We start from the raw sequence: 15937 nt of genomic DNA, 5'->3' as shown, positions 1-15937 counted from the left end.
GGTCTTGTGTGAGATTTCGAGGGAATCGACATGTGCCCCGCAGAAGATGACCTCTCATACCCTCTGATGTTCAACGATGTTCTGTCTTTGATGGGAGCGTGGTGGTGGTGTTGTAAGTAATTTTCGCTTTTAGATGCATTAAATCTCAACGCCGCCCAGCGCATCGTCAAACACCTCAAAATTCCCCTCATTCTTCCGATCGTAAACCGCAAACCAAACCTCTTTCCACCACCCACCACCAAACTCGGCCTCCCCCAAAACCTCCAGCCAACACTTGACGATCTCTTCAGGAGGGTTCCTGAATGCACCGCACCCCAATGCGCCCAGCACAAGCAGACTGTGACCCCGACTTGCCGACATCCTCAGACAAAGTCTCATCTTCGCCATCGTGAGCGTGCGATCAGTCTCCTTTGCGAACTCATACACGTCCTCGTCCCCCGTAGGCGTAGATATTTTCCGCTTCACAACATCTGGCCTCCGTATCGCCGCAATACTGAGAACACTGACAACAGGTAAATCGTCATACGCGACCCGCGGAACAAGAAGCGTATGACCGCTCGCCATATCACCCCGGATGACAACAACGTCAGGCGTGTAAAGTCCCCCACGGCGCTTGAAGGGATAATACCTATTATGCAAACTGAGGTACAGCGACGAGCGATAACACATGGCCTCCTCCTGCGCGATAGCGCCCTTCAACCACCCGCCGCCGGCATGGATGTCAGACGCCATGTTGAGCACCGCTACACGTCCGCCATCAGGCCGTCGCCTCGCGAGTTCGATTGCAGCGTTGAGCGAGTCCTCGTTAACGATTTTGATTTTCGCTCGCGGGGCGTGTCCTGGGCAGGCTGAGGTTTTAAGGGGCGGGAGGTAGTCCAGGTGCACGTCTTCTGATTTGGAAGCGTTGATATTGGGGAGGTGGGGGAGAATCTGGGGAAGCGCGGAGCGGGTTTCTGCTGCGACGGCAGCGAGGGATGGACTTGAGCGGTCTGTTGGTTTCTGGGCGGGTTTTGACGAGGATGAGTGGCCTGGTGCTGATGCTGACTGCGGGGAGGGCTGCTGGTTTTGCGGGCGAGGCTTCTTCTGTACTCCTCCATCGTTCTTAGAGAAAGAGAAGTCGAAGAGGTTGCTTTGCCGCGACATCGTGATGCACATGTGGTGTTGAGGCACTGAGGAGTCGTTGAAATTGATGAAAATCGTGAGACGACGAGAGAGATTGATATGTTGCCTCAAGGTTGGTGCCTAGCGCCAGAATGAGATAGGATGCGCCTAGAAGCGAGATCCTGGCTGCGGGGTCGCTTGTTCGGTCGGTTGGTGCCGTATGTGCCTGGAGATCTCCCACCTCGGGGATGTGCAAGGATACGCGTACTGATTGACGAACTAAGGTACCAAGTAAGGCAAGATATCTGTCTAGGTAGCAATTACGGCGAAGAGTTAAAAGGTGAGGTGGAGCAGAGCCCAAGAGGATGGGGAAAATTAGGTTGTCGATAATGTACCGGCTTACGGGCTGACTCACTGACGGCGCTAGGTTCTGTCCGACAGTTCGGACGCACGTGTTGGCCCACAAGCCGTTGCGACGGAAGGAGCCTTGGGAGCCAATTGATTAGACACGAAAGAGAGGAGCGAAAGAAAGGGAGACGTCGATAGGTGATCAATGTGATTGCGCTCGAATCTCTTCGCGGAAAGTCCCCGTGGTTTCTATATGTATCAAGGCCGATTGTTGGGCATGGGTATCATTTCAGATTTTGTCTAGATGATTTATACATTGTGTTACAAAATTTTACATCCTTCAACGTGCCTCTGATATCACGAAAGACATCTTCAGGCCTTCGTCTTGATGGCTCCCTCGGGGATCGCATCCTCAGCCTCAAACTTGCGCGGAATAAGGCCCTCGGCCATATCAATCGCGCTCTGCATGTCATTCTTGTTGAACAAGAACAAGCCCTGGATCGCAGCTGTACTCGTGAAACGGTTCGCCGTCTCCCCGGTCCCGTTGCCAAAGAGCCCCAGATCCTCCAGCCTCTGCAAGAAACGTTCCCGACCAGCACCGTCTGTGTCCACGTCACCATAGAAGCGATCCCACATCAGACCAGCCTGGTGTTTGGTCGCCTCGCCAATGCGCATCATCATGTCCACACGTCCAGGCCGGATCAGTGCCGGATCAAGACGCTCGATATGGTTCGTTGTCAAGAACGCTATGCGCTCCTCGCCAGCTGCCAAACCGTCGAGCGCGTTCAACAGACCAGAGAAGGTCACACTGGCGCCGCTGTAGCCATCGGCATCGCGCTGCCTGCGGTTGACGAACGCAGAGTCCGCGTCCTCCAATAACAGGATACTCCTGCGTGGCAGCTTCGTCAAGAGGTACGCCAGCTTATCGTCCGTCATACCCATCTCGCTGAGATTGACCATGGCCACACTAAAGTCCAGCTCACCAGCAAGAGACTGAATGAAGGAACTCTTGCCGCTGCCAGGGGGTCCGAATAGCAGGTACCCGCGACGGTAGGGAATTCCCCGGTCGACATACCATTGCTGGCGCCCCAGGAAGTCCTTCACATCGTCCACGATTCCCTCCTTCACGCCCTCGTCTAGTATAACCGAGCCGAGAGGTCGCTTCTTCCGAGGATCGCCGAGAGGCGCCCATTCCATGCCCCTCGCAGAGTACACGACCGTCTTGCCCTCGTTCGCCTTGGCTGCAAGCGCATGCGCCTCGCCAAAGATGTCCTCAAAGACGTGACGGTGCGCCCACAGCGTCGTCAACTGCACAATCTCGTGCGGCTCGCCCGTGTTCATGTTGGCAGTATTGTGTTTCTCGCGATTGATTGCGATGAACGCATTCTTGTGCTGGACGATATGTCGCCCATAGCCAGGCTGCAGGAAGAAGTGCGCATTCGTCGGGCTATTCGCGCCTCGCTGCGTCGTCGTTGTCGTCGAGACGGAAAGGTTGTGGATGCGGGTGATGCGCGAGGCGATGAAGCCGGCCTGCTCGCGCGGCTGCGACAGCCACGCGAGAATCCATGGGTAGGCCGGGTCTTGCTTGCTGATCTCGACGTTGACGAGGAGACGACGGCGGGCAGCTCCGGCTGCGACGACGACGCCTTTGCGGCCGAAGGCTGCGACTGCGCCTAGACTTGCGAGGCCGATGCCGCCGGCGAAGAGGGGGTTGTTGAAGAGGGCATCAAGGCTGAGGATCGAGGCCGGACCGGATGATGCTGCTGTCGGAGCCGCTGTCGGAGCTACTACCGGCGCTGCTGCCGGCGTTGCTATCGGTGCTGTCGAAGCTGTGGTTTCGGTCGAGGACATGATCGACAACGGTTGTGGTGTACTCGCATCGCGCGATGTTGAAGTGAGCTTTGGGAAAATGCTCGGCACGAATTTTTGAGACGGAACGGGAGCTTCTGCAGGGATGGCGCAGCGCAAGCTGCTGAGGAAAATCCCCGGGTTGCCGGTTTAGGGGACCGCCCCTGTAGCTGTCCGCGGTGAGAACCCCTGCGGCCCTACCGTTCCTTCTGGAAGGAGATGCTCGGTGTTCATTTGCCCGACGTGCCTCAAATTCAACGATTGTTTCATTCTTCATCATTCCTATTGCCAGGGGAATTGCTATCATCTGATCAGTCATGCATCTGAACGGAAACGTTTTCACAAGCTCTACGATGAACGATGTGCAACAATCGCATCCTCCGGACGTCCTGCAGCACTCCTCACACTGGATAACACCACTAAATCTCTAATGTCGGGACCATCAACGGCCGATCGTTGTTCGATGATGCCGGGACCTCAGACGGCTTCTAATCCGGTGTCGCATTAACGAATTCTTATCGCATTTCGCGGTTGTTGTATCTACGGGAATCTAGCAGCCGCATCTTAGTGCGAGACAAAGCAGACCGATGTCGTCAGATGGCTTGCCCGGACGGGCCTAGAGGGGATCTTCTCTGTGCCGTGAAACCATCGACCGCGCTATTCAAGCTCTTGCAGGCCCTCGAATTGCGGTATGCGCTTGACTCTTCGTTGCTCGATCAATCATCGGTTGACGTCAACTTTCTTATTCAAACCGCTCGCCTCGGCCTCAAGAGACTGTCTCCTCGCAACCGCACGGAGGGTTTGGCTTGGGCTTGCGATCCTTCAAGCTCTAACTCTGTCGCTGTAACTTTGGTCTTTCACTGGCAGAAACTCCGTCGATGGCATCACAAACAACCCCTCGCTCCTCGCAGGAGATACAAACGCCTGCATCCGACCAAGGCCACCCCCAGCAGGACCCCGAGAAACAAGAACCACCATCAGGCGGCGGCGATGAGTGTACACGACGCCCGTCAGGCAATCATCATGAGAAACATAAATCGAAATGGGATTGGGAAACAGACCCGCATAATCCCATGAATTGGGCACGCAAGTACAAGATAAGACAAGTTGTCATGCTGTCCCTTGCTGCTTTCACAGCGTAAGTTGTCCGCCCCTTTCGAATCCTAGAAGGGGCAGCGGACTGACAGCCCGACAGAAGCTTGGGTACTTCCATCATCAGTCCCGCTCGTGTCCAGCTCGTAGAAGAATTCGGCGTGACCATGACGCAGGCCATTGTGCCTTTGTCTATGTACGTCTTCGCTCTGGGTCTAGGTCCCGTCGTCGGCGGTCCATTATCAGAGACGGTAGGCCGGCACCCGGTCTATCTGATCAGCCTTCCGCTGGGTGGCCTCTTCACTCTCGGTGTGGGTTTCTGCCATAGCTTCGCCGGAATCTGCGTCTTGCGATTCCTCGCAGGGTTTTGTCTCTCCCCCAGCTTGGCCATCGGGGCAGGAACCATCAACGAGACGTACAGACTCTCGGAACGTGCGCTGCCCTCGACCACGTACATCCTGATGCCGTTTCTTGGCCCAGGACTCGGGTATGTCTGCGTCATTCTTTGAGTCATCCGCGGCTACTGACAGTGCGATAGTCCCGTGATCGGAGCCTTCGTCGTGAACCGCAAGGGCTGGAGATGGACGCAGTGGACGCTACTCTTCTTCATCATCACCGCCATGATATCTAGCTTCTTCAGCAAAGAGACCTACCACCCCGTTCTCCAGCGTCGACGCAGGGCGCAACTGGGCCTTCCTCTAGACTCGCTACCACCAACAGGCGAGCGCATCAAGATATTCGCGACGACGGCACTCACACGCCCCGTACGGATGATGTTTACCGAGCCCATCGTCTCTTTCATCTGCTTGTACGTGGCGTGTGAGTTCGCGACACTCTTCTCCTTCTTCGCAGCGCTGCCATACGTGTTCAGCACCGTGTACGGCTTCGGCATTGAGCAGCAGGGCCTGGTCTTCATCTCCATCGCAGTGGGATGCGTCCTAGGAGCATTGACGGTCATCTTTTGCAACAAGGTCATCTATATGCCGAAGACCAAAAGGTATCCGGCCCATCGGACACCGCCAGAGTACAGGCTGTACCCGGCCATGTTCGGAAGTATCGGGTTGCCGCTGGGGCTCTTCTGGTTCGGCTGGACTGCTAGAGATGATATCTCGTGGGCCAGCCCCGTCCTCGCAATTGTGCCATTCGCATGGGGGAATATTTGTCTCTTTGTCAGTACGATACAGTACCTCGTCGACGTGTACCAAGGGACGACCATCGCCAGCGCCGCGAGTGCGAATAGTCTAGCCAGGTACCTGCTGGCAGGTGCTTTCCCGCTCTTCATCGTTCAGAGTAGGCATACAAACCCCCCCCCCCCCCCCCTCTTAGACTTGTGGAAAGTGCTGACATTATTCTCCTCAGTGTACACGAATCTAGGCATCGGGTGGGCAAGCAGCTTGCTGGGGTTCATCGCTCTAGGGCTACTGCCAGTCCCCTGGGCCTTTTTCAAGTTCGGCAAAGCGATCAGAGAGAAGAGCAGCTTTGATACTGTCAAGTTTTGATGGGATGACAGAGATGTACCTGACAATGAGAAGACACATAACTTAATGACACAACTGCTCATAACTGACCACATGCTGACGTTGCAGAGGGAAAAGTGACAGCTCGGGCTGGCCCGAAGATAGGGATCGGCGGCGTGGAGCAGTCTCCCAGCCGGGGAAATGTCCGATCGTGCCGATGTAACTGGGTCATCCCGAAAACGGGAGTTTGGGGGGCTGTGGAACCAAACCTTGGGACTATTTGGGCGTTGGGAACACCTAGCAACCAGGATGCCATTGAGCAGGGTTCAACATGACGAACCAAGCGCGACGGCGTAAAACAAAAACAGGGGCATTTGTGGAGGGGTTATCTCTGTTGGTTGATATCGGGATGAGGGGGAGGGGAACAAGAAAAGAAGTGCGTACGTCGTCTTTATCTATCAGATCACTTTTTTTTTCCCCCAATTCTGAAGAGAGTCTTGGAAGGGGGTTCGCGTGTTTCGACCAGACATGGAGATGAGACGCGCAACTCTCTTGAAAATTATCCGCTTCATGGTGTGACCCTTTGGTGTCCTCCCTTCGGCTGGGGCTGTGCCGAATTTGCTTTGCTGGGCGTCCAGGGCCACCCACCCACGGCACCAAGAAATCCCAAGACAAAATCACGCAGCACGGCAAAACGGCACTCATTTTATTTTGCTAGTGAGTCCATCGCGGCGTGCTCTTGGTATCTTCTTGGCTCGGCCAGGTACCCAGCCAATGAGCTATTACGCAACGCTCTCTGCCGGTGGCGCGGCTTATTCAGGCCACAGATGCCACAGATGAGGGGGATTTTGGATGGGGGCAATCACACCTTGGCGCGCATGAGTCTGCTTTGCGCTTGGCCTTTTTGATTTTCGAGTGTTGTCTTTTTTTCTTAGCCGTCTCAGTCGTCCGGTCTCATTCTTTAAGCGGCCTTGTCCTGCAGCCACCAAGCCCAATGATGTTTCTGGCGTGGCAACCTAGTTTCTCACTCCTTCAACGACGTCTCTAGAGGTTTTGTTGCACCTCACCTTTACAATGTCGCATCTACATCTATCACGATAGCTTCATACTATCCACCCACTGACGACTTCAAGCAGTATCTTCAAGACGACGACGACGACCCACCTCATCGTCACATCAGCCTCATTCTGCTGACGACTGCTGCTTCTCGCTCAACCGCAACGCAGAGGCATAGCTTACGTCACTCGTCCGCTCCCTTAGCAAGCGTTCCTCCCTCTCGATCAAGATCCCGTGTGCCCTGCGACATCACGCCCAATTCCCATTGAAGGATCTCCGACTCTCTCACTCTCCTTCCTTCCCGTGGCTCTGCATATGCGACTCTGACTTGCATCGCCAACCACCACCACCCAATCGCCGGTGCGTGAGAGCCACCATCTCATGACAACCACACCATCACCTTCCCCTCACTTTGAACATTTCAACCGCCAATCACATCCAGCAACCATGTTCCTCCCCTCACCACGCATAAGACGCCTCCTCGTCCTCCTCTTCCTCCTCTTCCTCGCCTTCCTCGTCGGCAACGCCCTCTTATTCCTCGCCCTCCCCTACGACAACCCCCTCGTCCTCGCCTTCCGCTTCAACACCGCCAGCTTCAAGAATTGGTGGCGTGGCCCCGGCACAGACAAGGACGCCTGGCTGTACGAGCCGGCCAAGTTCCCAATCGAGTACCGCACCGACGTCGGATTGCTCATCAAGACGGGCTACGGCACCCGCCACCGGCTCGCGGCGCAGCTTGAGGCCTTTGATCTGACGGCAGCGGATGCGGATGCCTTTGTGGTCGTGGGCGACTGGACCCCGCGGGAGAATGGGACGATTGCTGGGGTGAAGGTTCACGACGCCATTGGCGGCGTTATGGCGATGCCGGAGATGAGAGCGCATCATGATGCGGCCAAGTTCAACGAGTATCTCGCGCTCAAAGATGCCGTGCAGAAGGGGGAGGAGGCCAAGGCTACTGAGATTGGCCAGAGTTTCGGGTGGGATCTGGATGCGCTCAAGGTAATTGATCTTCTTTCATTTCATGGTTTGCCCCGCGTGTTCGCGCACGTAAGACGACGGGAACCTCGCACTGACAGTAGCATAAGTTCATATGGGGCCTCGAATACATCTACGACAACCTCCCGCAAAAGAAATGGTACGTCATCATCGACGACGACACCTACCTCGTCAAGTCTTCCTTTCGCCTCCTCCTCGCGCACTGGGACTCGGACGAGCCGCAGTACATTGGCAACGCAGTCGGCGACTTCAAGGGCCGCTTCGCGCACGGCGGTTCGGCGGTGGTGATTTCACACGAGGCGGCGAAGCAGCTCCTCTCGCGGCGGGACGTTATCGCCGCGGCGCAGGAGCACTCGCTCGAGGAAACGTGGGGGGATAAGCTCGTCGCGACGGCGTTTCAGAAGATTGGGGTGTACCTCGACGAGCGGTATAGCCACTTCTTCAACGGAGAGAGGCCGAATATCAGCAAGATGATGGCGGACCGATTCTGCTCACCGCTCGTTTCGTTCCACGGCGTAGCGGACCCGGCGGAGATGAAGAGGGTTGGGCGGGCGTTTGCGGACGAGAGGAGTCCGGTGTTCTGGGGCCAGCTGTGGGAGATTTATGGCGCGCCGTCGGTGGAGGAGTTTAGGAGGATGCCGGTTCGGACGGGGCGGGATTATGTTGGGAGGATTGATGAGAGAGCGAAGATTGTGCACGCTGTGGAGAGCGCGGAAGTGTGTTTGAAGCAGTGCGAGGGTATGGGGAGCAAGTGTTTGGCGTGGGCTTGGGTCGAGCATACCATGGAGTGCAAGCTTAGCCCGTGGATGATTCTTGGGGATGAGGTGAAGGGACACTATTCGGGGATCAACGCGGACGAGATTGAGAAGCTGCAAGAGAGTTGTTAAGAGTGGGAAGCAGACGGCAAAGGATAGTCATGGTAGACATGAGAGCGCGATGATACCCAGGGAACACACAGGCGTAGAGACGGCGGACAGGATTTGTTTACATTCGGGAGGTGTTTTTTGGGATGGCGCAAACAACTGACTACAGATTCGATTCGTTTCTTTCCGAATGAAGTATTCTTATTTGCTTATTGCAGACGTCTTACAAGACGTTGTTCTCGGGCTGCGATCCACATGACACTTCCACCGGCAGCTCGGTTTCGGGCGGGGTGCAACTCGGGCCCGATCGAGGACCGAGCTCCATAGGGCAGGTCCGGACGGATGCCCCACCCAAAGTGTGGCTGAGCCGACCTACTCGGATGAGCACGTGTGTGGCTGGATCCGCCCGGGCAACTGGCGCGCAGCTGCCCCACGAAACAAATCGGGGCGGCTGTCATCGTGCAGGCAGGGACGGCTTGGTGCGTGCTGCTGCAGCGGCGGCCTTTCGGACGGGGAAAGAGGTCGGGTGTGTGTGTCACTGTCCAGTGTGCGAGGGGCGTCAACGATGATGACGTCTCTCGTCTCAATGTGTGCGCGCACGACACCAGACACACACACACACTGACGCGAGCTAAGCCACGCTCCATCCCATCATTTTCGCCTCTTCGAATTAGTACGGCGCATTGCTGCAAGTTGGTTCTACCTAGATGCCAACTGGTTTTGTACTACGTAGTGGTGGTCGACAAGACAGTTGACGTCAACTCAATCAGCTTCTTCCCACACCACCCGCCAGCCCGTCATTGCCATTACATTGTCCCTCGGACACGGAATTATACAGACAAAGCTCCTTGAGGTCTGTTCGTTTCCAACGGTCAACTTTTAATTTCCACGACTCCTTCCAATATTCTTGGCAACTGGCCCTACTGAATACTCTTCAAAGCGAAATAAAGAATCGAACAAGAAGCACCCCACGAAACGGACCACTTTCAGCTCCCACCAGCTGTGTCTCCATCGCCTAGTCAACCAACCGAGCGGATCAGCTTCATTTCCCAACTCTTTTTTCAAAGTTCCCTGTCGTTCATCGGTAGTGGAAACATTTCTCCCATTTGGCCCTACCTTGGACCAACCCAGACACCCAGAACCGCAAATCGCAGCTCCGACCCCCGTTAGGCTGGTTGGGGAGCCCCGCCAAAAGCTTTCTGAACAGCAGCAGGTCCCGTAACTGGAACTCAGCGGGTTGCGGTCACTGAGCGGCGCCAGCCACTGCGGCACTACGACATCCCACTTTCCCATAAAGACAGGTCCAAGACAGCTCAGCACACGCGGGCCCTTTTTCTCGAGACCCCGCCTGCATGCCGTAACTTGTAGGAGAAACTTAGACACAACATACATCCACACACCAACACACCCTCTGAGTTCCTATCCTTTCGTCTCTTGTATTCTCGAAGCCATTCACAACTCTGACGGAAGCCACCTCGAGCCTGCCATAACGCCTACCACCTAACAGAACAACCCCCCCCCCCCACCGAATCGACAATGGCGGCCCAGACCCCAACATCAGCTCAAGCCCAGGCTAACCAGAGCAGCTGGGGAGCTTTTCTCAAGGTATGCCCTTCCTCTGCCTCGTCTCCCCCCCCCCCCCCCCCCTCGGCTTCCGACCCTTCTCCCCATCCCTTGACACGAGGAACGTCGCAACTGACAACGGCCTTTCGTCGCCCTCTCACAGTCCATCGCCTCCTTCAACGGCGACCTCTCTTCCCTGACGGCCCCGCCCTTCATCCTCTCCAGCACCTCCCTGACCGAATTCTCCTCCTACTGGTGCGAGCACCCCTCCATCTTCGCCGCCCCCGCAAAGGAGGCAGACCCGGCCAAACGCGCCCTGCTCGTCACAAAGTGGTTCATTAGCACCCTCAAGCAGCAGTACGCCTCTCGCAGCGAGCAGTACGGTAACGAGAAGAAGCCCCTCAACCCCTTCCTTGGCGAGCTGTTCCTCGGAAAGTGGGAGGATGACGCTGGCACGACGGAGCTCATCAGCGAGCAGGTTAGGTAAGAGAGCTGCCATTCCCCCCTCTACCCAGAATTACAGACCCCAAAGCGAGGCTCAGCATGCTGATTATCATTTTCTGGACAGCCACCACCCGCCCGCAACAGCCTACTCCATCACCAACCTCCCCACAGGCGTCCACCTCGAGGGCTATAACGCACAAAAGGCAACTTTCAAAAGCACAATCAACATCAAGCAGATTGGCCACGCAGTCCTGACCGTCCCAACCTCAGACGGCAAGAAGGAGACCTACCTCATCACCCTTCCCGCCCTCCACATCGAAGGCCTCATCTTCGGTGCCCCCTTCATCGAGCTCGAGGGCACCTCCTTCATCACCTCATCCACAGGCTTCACCTCCAAGATCGACTACTCAGGCAAGGGCTGGCTCTCGGGCAAGAAGAACAGCGTCATCGCCTCCGTCTACCCGACAGGCAAGGAGAAGGATGTGGCCTACAACATTACGGGCGTTTGGACAAAGTCTTTTGAAATCCACGAGGGCTCCGCGAAGCACAACTCCTCAAAGACCCTCATCGACACCTACGATGCGGCGCAGCACCCCATCTCCAAGCTCGTCGTCGCGCCCCTCGACAAGCAGCATCCCCTCGAGTCCCGCCGCGCCTGGAAGGGCGTCGCCGACGGCATTGCTAAGGGTGACATGGACCTTGTTAGCCGCGAAAAGAGCGCCATTGAAAAGGCGCAGCGCGATCTCCGCGCAAAGGAGAAGACGGAGGGCCGCTCATGGGACCGCAGGTACTTTACCGATCGCGCGGGTGCCGGCGACGCCGTGCTCGAGTCCCTCGGTGCCGCCGTTGGTCTGCCTGCTACGGGCGATGCGGACAAGACGGGCGGTCTGTGGCGGTACGATGCCGAGAAGGCGGATAAGGTGCGCAGCCAAGCGCCGCTGAACGAGGCGGACCAGGCCAAGATCGCGGAGGAGATTTTGGGACAGCAAAAGTCATCATGAGCTACGAAGCACGACGAGGAGAGAGGAAAATAATAATGAGGACGGGCATTCGAGAAACGGGGTCATGCGGGCCTGGGTTGATTGGATCGCATGATTTGACCCGGGAAGGAAATGGAAGGACAGTCTCGATGAAATGAGCCTTTGCTAGAGTTAGCGGCGGTGTCAAAGTACACTGCGTAGAGTACAATTAATCGAATGGAGTCATGTTATCTTTGCTGCGTATCCAGCATGCTTTTTCCTCCATGGACGTGGATATTCTATGCAATACTTCACTTTCCCATGTGCTACATTCGTCCCGGTAGCGCAGATCGTTGAACAAGTTGCCACCCGGCCCGGTCAGGCTAAAATCCGACCCCGGATTGACGTCGTTCCCACTTGCATCTCTAAGGATCATCTCTCGCAATGTGACATATGACAGCCAGGTTTTCTACAATCACTCGGAAGGGACGGTAAGTACTCCGTAAAGATAGAGTCTACTCTTTGCCATGGGAGGCTCACACACCACAACGTCTCCGGAAAGTATTGCCAAAGCATGCAAAGGAAGTCAGACAACTCCATCACATCACGGGGTTGTAGATAGGTAGGCAGGCAGAGGAGCGGAAGCGGCATAGAATGATATGTAATTCTGACGATAATTTGCAACGCTGTATCCAGCTTTATCCAACCTCGTCTCCGCAAAGTCCATCATCTTTGCCCCTTGTACTATGTATGTACTTCCATTTTTCTTGCAACCAGGTTTCTACTTCCCCCTCTGACATGGAAAACAGCCAATTCTGCAAAGAATGCTTCTAACAACCACGAAAAATGCTGATCGGGGTTCCTCACGGGATCGCCCACCATGCAGATGCCTAAACAATAAGACTATTACGCCAGCCGATGCACTTTTTCTTTCTTTTTCGAAGTAATTGTTGTTGTGTGTACGCATAAGAGCATATGTGCGTTATGTTCGAAACGTTTAATCTCAAGAATGTATACGAGCCAGGCTCACCGCAACATTGTGAGCTTCATCGAGGCGGTTGCCGTGTAGGCCCGGAACGGCTCGAACTCAGGCGGCAACGTTCCAGGCTTCGAGGGAACGTTGCCAGCCTCGCTCTACGGGCTGTCATCCCTCTCGAGCTCGTAGAATAGCAAGTAGACCTCACGTCGCAGATCGAGAACCTCGGCCGTCTTGGCCTCCCGAACCTTCTCGTCACTGATGCGCCACCAGCGATCGGCGGGCTGCTTCTTGCGGGACTTATGGACAGGAGGATGAGGTACTACGGCCATCGGCGTGGGGCGCGGTGGACTGCCTCCGGGTGTGCTGTTTCCATTGACCTTTTGCGAGATCTTCGAAACAGTGGTCTTTGCCGATGCAGTGAGTGATCGTACGGATCGGATGCTAGCCGAGTCGGGCTCTCTCTGCCTGTCGCGAGGAGCAGACGTCGGACTAATTCTCTTCCTGGCTCGGTCCTTCGGTGAAGCGTCGGATGACGATAGTGATCGGGTAGAGGAAGCCGTCTCGGAGCTCGGCGTCAGAAGGTCGGGTGTCGATACGGCGGGGCTGTGTCCCCGAGCAATTGCGTCAAGTTGCGGTGTCGACGGCTGGGGCGTAGCCGCCGGGCTCGCTGTCTTGCTGTAGATGCCTGACGGCTGGAAGGTATTCTGATTGGAATAAGGCGCATACGTATTCTGGCGTCGGAATGATTCGTAGTGTCCACTTTGATGGCTGCCCTTGTGGGTGACGAGACCTAGTAACTTGTAGTTGCGACGATCGCGCAAGCCGCCAAGAGGCAATCGCTCGGGGAAGGCAACTTTGGCCGAATTTTTGGTCGACGTTTGGTCGTAGATGGACCGCGAAAGGTGGACGGCAAGGATGCGCGGGAAGGACGTGAGGCGCGTCGACCGTGCGATTTTACGCTTGGGCGCATTGGCAATGTTCGGGAGGAGCACATCCTCAGGAACATGTTCCGGATCAAAGTCAATTGCATGGCGCAACTTGCGCACTGCCTCCTCGAGTGCGGTCCTCTCAGTTTCGTTCTTTGCGTTTGCTAGGTCGTTCTTGAGGGATTCTTCGGCATGGATAAGTCGGCATCTCTCGCACTTGAAGTCTTCAATCATCTCCGTCTTGAAGATTTCGTCAAAGCACGAACTAAGAGTGGTGGAGCTGACTTGGGGCACGTTCAAAGTCAGCATGTAGAAGGACTCCTCTCTTGGCTTCGTCTTGTGGCCGCAGGTCTGGCATTCGGATTGGGATTCATATTTCCCTTCCATGGGGAAGCCTTCGTCTTCGTCCAAAGGCGCGTGTATGCCATTGGTCTGGATCTTGGGTATCGTCGGCGTAGGCAATGCCGAGGAGGACTCTTCGCTGTTACCGTTGGCCAGGTTGAGGTTTTCCAGCTTTTCCTGCACTGCGTCGCCATTGACGGAAGCACCTACCGAGGTGGCTCGTGAGGCTTCCAGTCTTGCGTGGGTACGTGCCCTCTCGCCGGCGTGGTACTCTTCCTTGAGTCTCTCGGCCACTATTTGGAGAAATTCCTGGGCGTCCTGCTGCTGCCGACTAATGCGCTGCCGAAACGCCGTCTCGAGTACTCTCACAAATTCAATGGCAGAGATCGACTTCTTGTAGATGGGCCTTTCGTTGAGCGAATCAAGCATGTCCTTCAATCCTTGTGTGACCAATCCGCGTTGCATGCCCTCGATCTTCCATTCCGGGTAGCTCTTGCCGGGCGGCTGAACCAATTGGGAGTATACGCCCTCGTCGTCAATATTTCGGCGGTGAGTTTCGCGGATTAGGTACATGCGCAGCTCGCCGAGACCCGCGAGGGCTTGCAAGGTGGAGTTGATGAAGCAATCGTTGGCCGCATTGCGCAAGCCGACGACACCTTTCCTACGTGACGAAGAGGTGCTGGACTCGTCGATTGTGAATGTAGGCGCAAATACGTAGACAAGGGCAATGGCGGCTAGGGATGCGCCGGCGGCATAGGAAATAGTCGTGACGTTTTTGTCGGGCATATTTGGAAATCGGGAGGCTCGGGACAGTCGAGGTAACGGGGAGGAAATCGGGGTTATGCGCAAACGAGCGCGATACTCGGGAATTTGCGGCTCCTAGACAAAGGACAATGGTCAGCACAGGTTTCTCCAAAAAACTGTGAAAAGTTCCGTGGTAGTGGTCGTGGTGCGTTACACCCGTCTTCCCGAGGACCACAATGCGCAGGACGGAAGCCAAACTTGCCTATGCTTTCTGGAGGTGGAAGAAACGCAAGCTCATAACGCTGTGTAGACCGGGCCAGTAGGGGTACAGGAATCCAACATTGTCTCTCCAAAATGCTGGAGACGGTAGGCAGAGGGTTTGGTCGACAATGTCCAGCCGCAGAGGGCAAGGCTGTAGGAGAAGGTTGGCGTAAGGCGAAAGGTGAGGAGGAGAAAGTGACGAGGAGAGAGATGAGGCGAGAACTGGAGAAGGAGGCTAGAAACTGGAGACGTGGACTGGGAAAGAGGGTCTGCGATGGAACACACCAGGTTGCTGGAATGGGTGGACGGGGGGTGGCAGAGTGAAAAAACGGGGTAAAATGGAGAAACCAAGCAGGTGGACGGGGGTTCACCACCGACTCGGGGGATCGGGGGTCGGGGGAACGTAGGCAAAGGACGCAGGACGGCCAGTGGTGCATGTGGTTTTCCAGAAGCGAAGCGAGAGCGGCGGCAGAAGCAGCCTGTATTGCCGTAAGGTACAGCATGAGAATGCGACGAGGATGGTGGCAGATGGGCTGCAGGATGTCTGCGTTGCTGGTGTGTGTGCGTGGTTGGTTCAAAAGAGGCGATGAGCAGGCATGACTCCTGTTGTTTGCTCTGTCAGTCAAAGGAGGGTCCCTCCAGCCGCGGTTTGAGAGTCGGTGTGCAAGCGGGATTGCATAGCCAATGTGCAGATACCAAGGTAAGATGGACGGACGGGATGGAGAAGACGGGAAGAAGAGGTTAAACGGTAAGATATGCGTACACCTCTTGCCCAATGACAGACAGAAAATGGAAGGGAACAATGGATGCAAAATGCAGGAAGGCAAGAGCAACGAGGAATCCAATGGCTCTTGGCAAAATCCCATCTGGCAAGTGTACGGATTCACGGAAAGAAGGTGTCTGGCTGCGCCTACCGCCGCCTCGTTATGCGCGCCGCTGCGGCCGTCATTGCAGCCCG

The 15937-nt window shown here is 55.8% G+C and overlaps 6 protein-coding genes across 6 annotated transcripts; 3 read left to right on the top strand and 3 right to left on the bottom strand.

Moving 5' to 3' along the window:
* Positions 1 to 138: 138 nt before the first annotated feature.
* Positions 139 to 1143, bottom strand: BDP81DRAFT_393104 (uncharacterized protein; the record flags this gene model as incomplete). Its single annotated transcript, XM_060587795.1, has 1 exon — positions 139 to 1143. One exon carries the CDS (start codon positions 1141 to 1143, stop codon positions 139 to 141), a length of 1005 nt encoding a protein of 334 aa, XP_060447126.1.
* A 678-nt stretch (positions 1144 to 1821) lies between these two features.
* On the bottom strand, positions 1822 to 3300 carry BDP81DRAFT_315813 (BCS1 N terminal-domain-containing protein; the record flags this gene model as incomplete). The annotated part of the gene is made up of 1 exon (XM_060584116.1): positions 1822 to 3300. The coding sequence occupies one exon, from the start codon at positions 3298 to 3300 to the stop codon at positions 1822 to 1824; it is 1479 nt and encodes a 492-aa protein (XP_060447125.1).
* Positions 3301 to 3738: 438 nt separating this feature from the next.
* Positions 3739 to 5917, top strand: BDP81DRAFT_208894 (major facilitator superfamily transporter). The gene is made up of 4 exons (XM_060582641.1): positions 3739 to 4435; positions 4493 to 4876; positions 4928 to 5679; positions 5749 to 5917. The coding sequence occupies exons 1-4, from the start codon at positions 4176 to 4178 to the stop codon at positions 5886 to 5888; spliced, it is 1536 nt and encodes a 511-aa protein (XP_060447124.1). The 5' UTR covers positions 3739 to 4175; the 3' UTR covers positions 5889 to 5917.
* A 1432-nt stretch (positions 5918 to 7349) lies between these two features.
* On the top strand, positions 7350 to 8785 carry BDP81DRAFT_460113 (family 31 glycosyltransferase; the record flags this gene model as incomplete). Its single annotated transcript, XM_060593621.1, has 2 exons — positions 7350 to 7901; positions 7988 to 8785. The coding sequence occupies 2 exons, from the start codon at positions 7350 to 7352 to the stop codon at positions 8783 to 8785; spliced, it is 1350 nt and encodes a 449-aa protein (XP_060447123.1).
* A 1428-nt stretch (positions 8786 to 10213) lies between these two features.
* On the top strand, positions 10214 to 11986 carry BDP81DRAFT_425125 (oxysterol-binding protein). The gene is made up of 3 exons (XM_060590192.1): positions 10214 to 10366; positions 10488 to 10807; positions 10893 to 11986. Exons 1-3 carry the CDS (start codon positions 10298 to 10300, stop codon positions 11767 to 11769), a joined length of 1266 nt encoding a protein of 421 aa, XP_060447122.1. The 5' UTR covers positions 10214 to 10297; the 3' UTR covers positions 11770 to 11986.
* A 386-nt stretch (positions 11987 to 12372) lies between these two features.
* On the bottom strand, positions 12373 to 14541 carry BDP81DRAFT_425123 (uncharacterized protein). Its single transcript, XM_060590191.1, has one exon. It carries the CDS (start codon positions 14437 to 14439, stop codon positions 12862 to 12864), a length of 1578 nt encoding a protein of 525 aa, XP_060447121.1. The 5' UTR covers positions 14440 to 14541; the 3' UTR covers positions 12373 to 12861.
* Between the last annotated feature and the right edge of the window lie 1396 nt (positions 14542 to 15937).

The sequence above is a fragment of the Colletotrichum phormii genome (genome assembly GCF_030913505.1).
Source record: "Colletotrichum phormii strain CBS 102054 chromosome Unknown BDP81scaffold_7, whole genome shotgun sequence".
Classification (NCBI taxonomy): domain Eukaryota; kingdom Fungi; phylum Ascomycota; class Sordariomycetes; order Glomerellales; family Glomerellaceae; genus Colletotrichum; species Colletotrichum phormii.
This window is presented reverse-complemented; position numbering and strand designations above follow the sequence as displayed.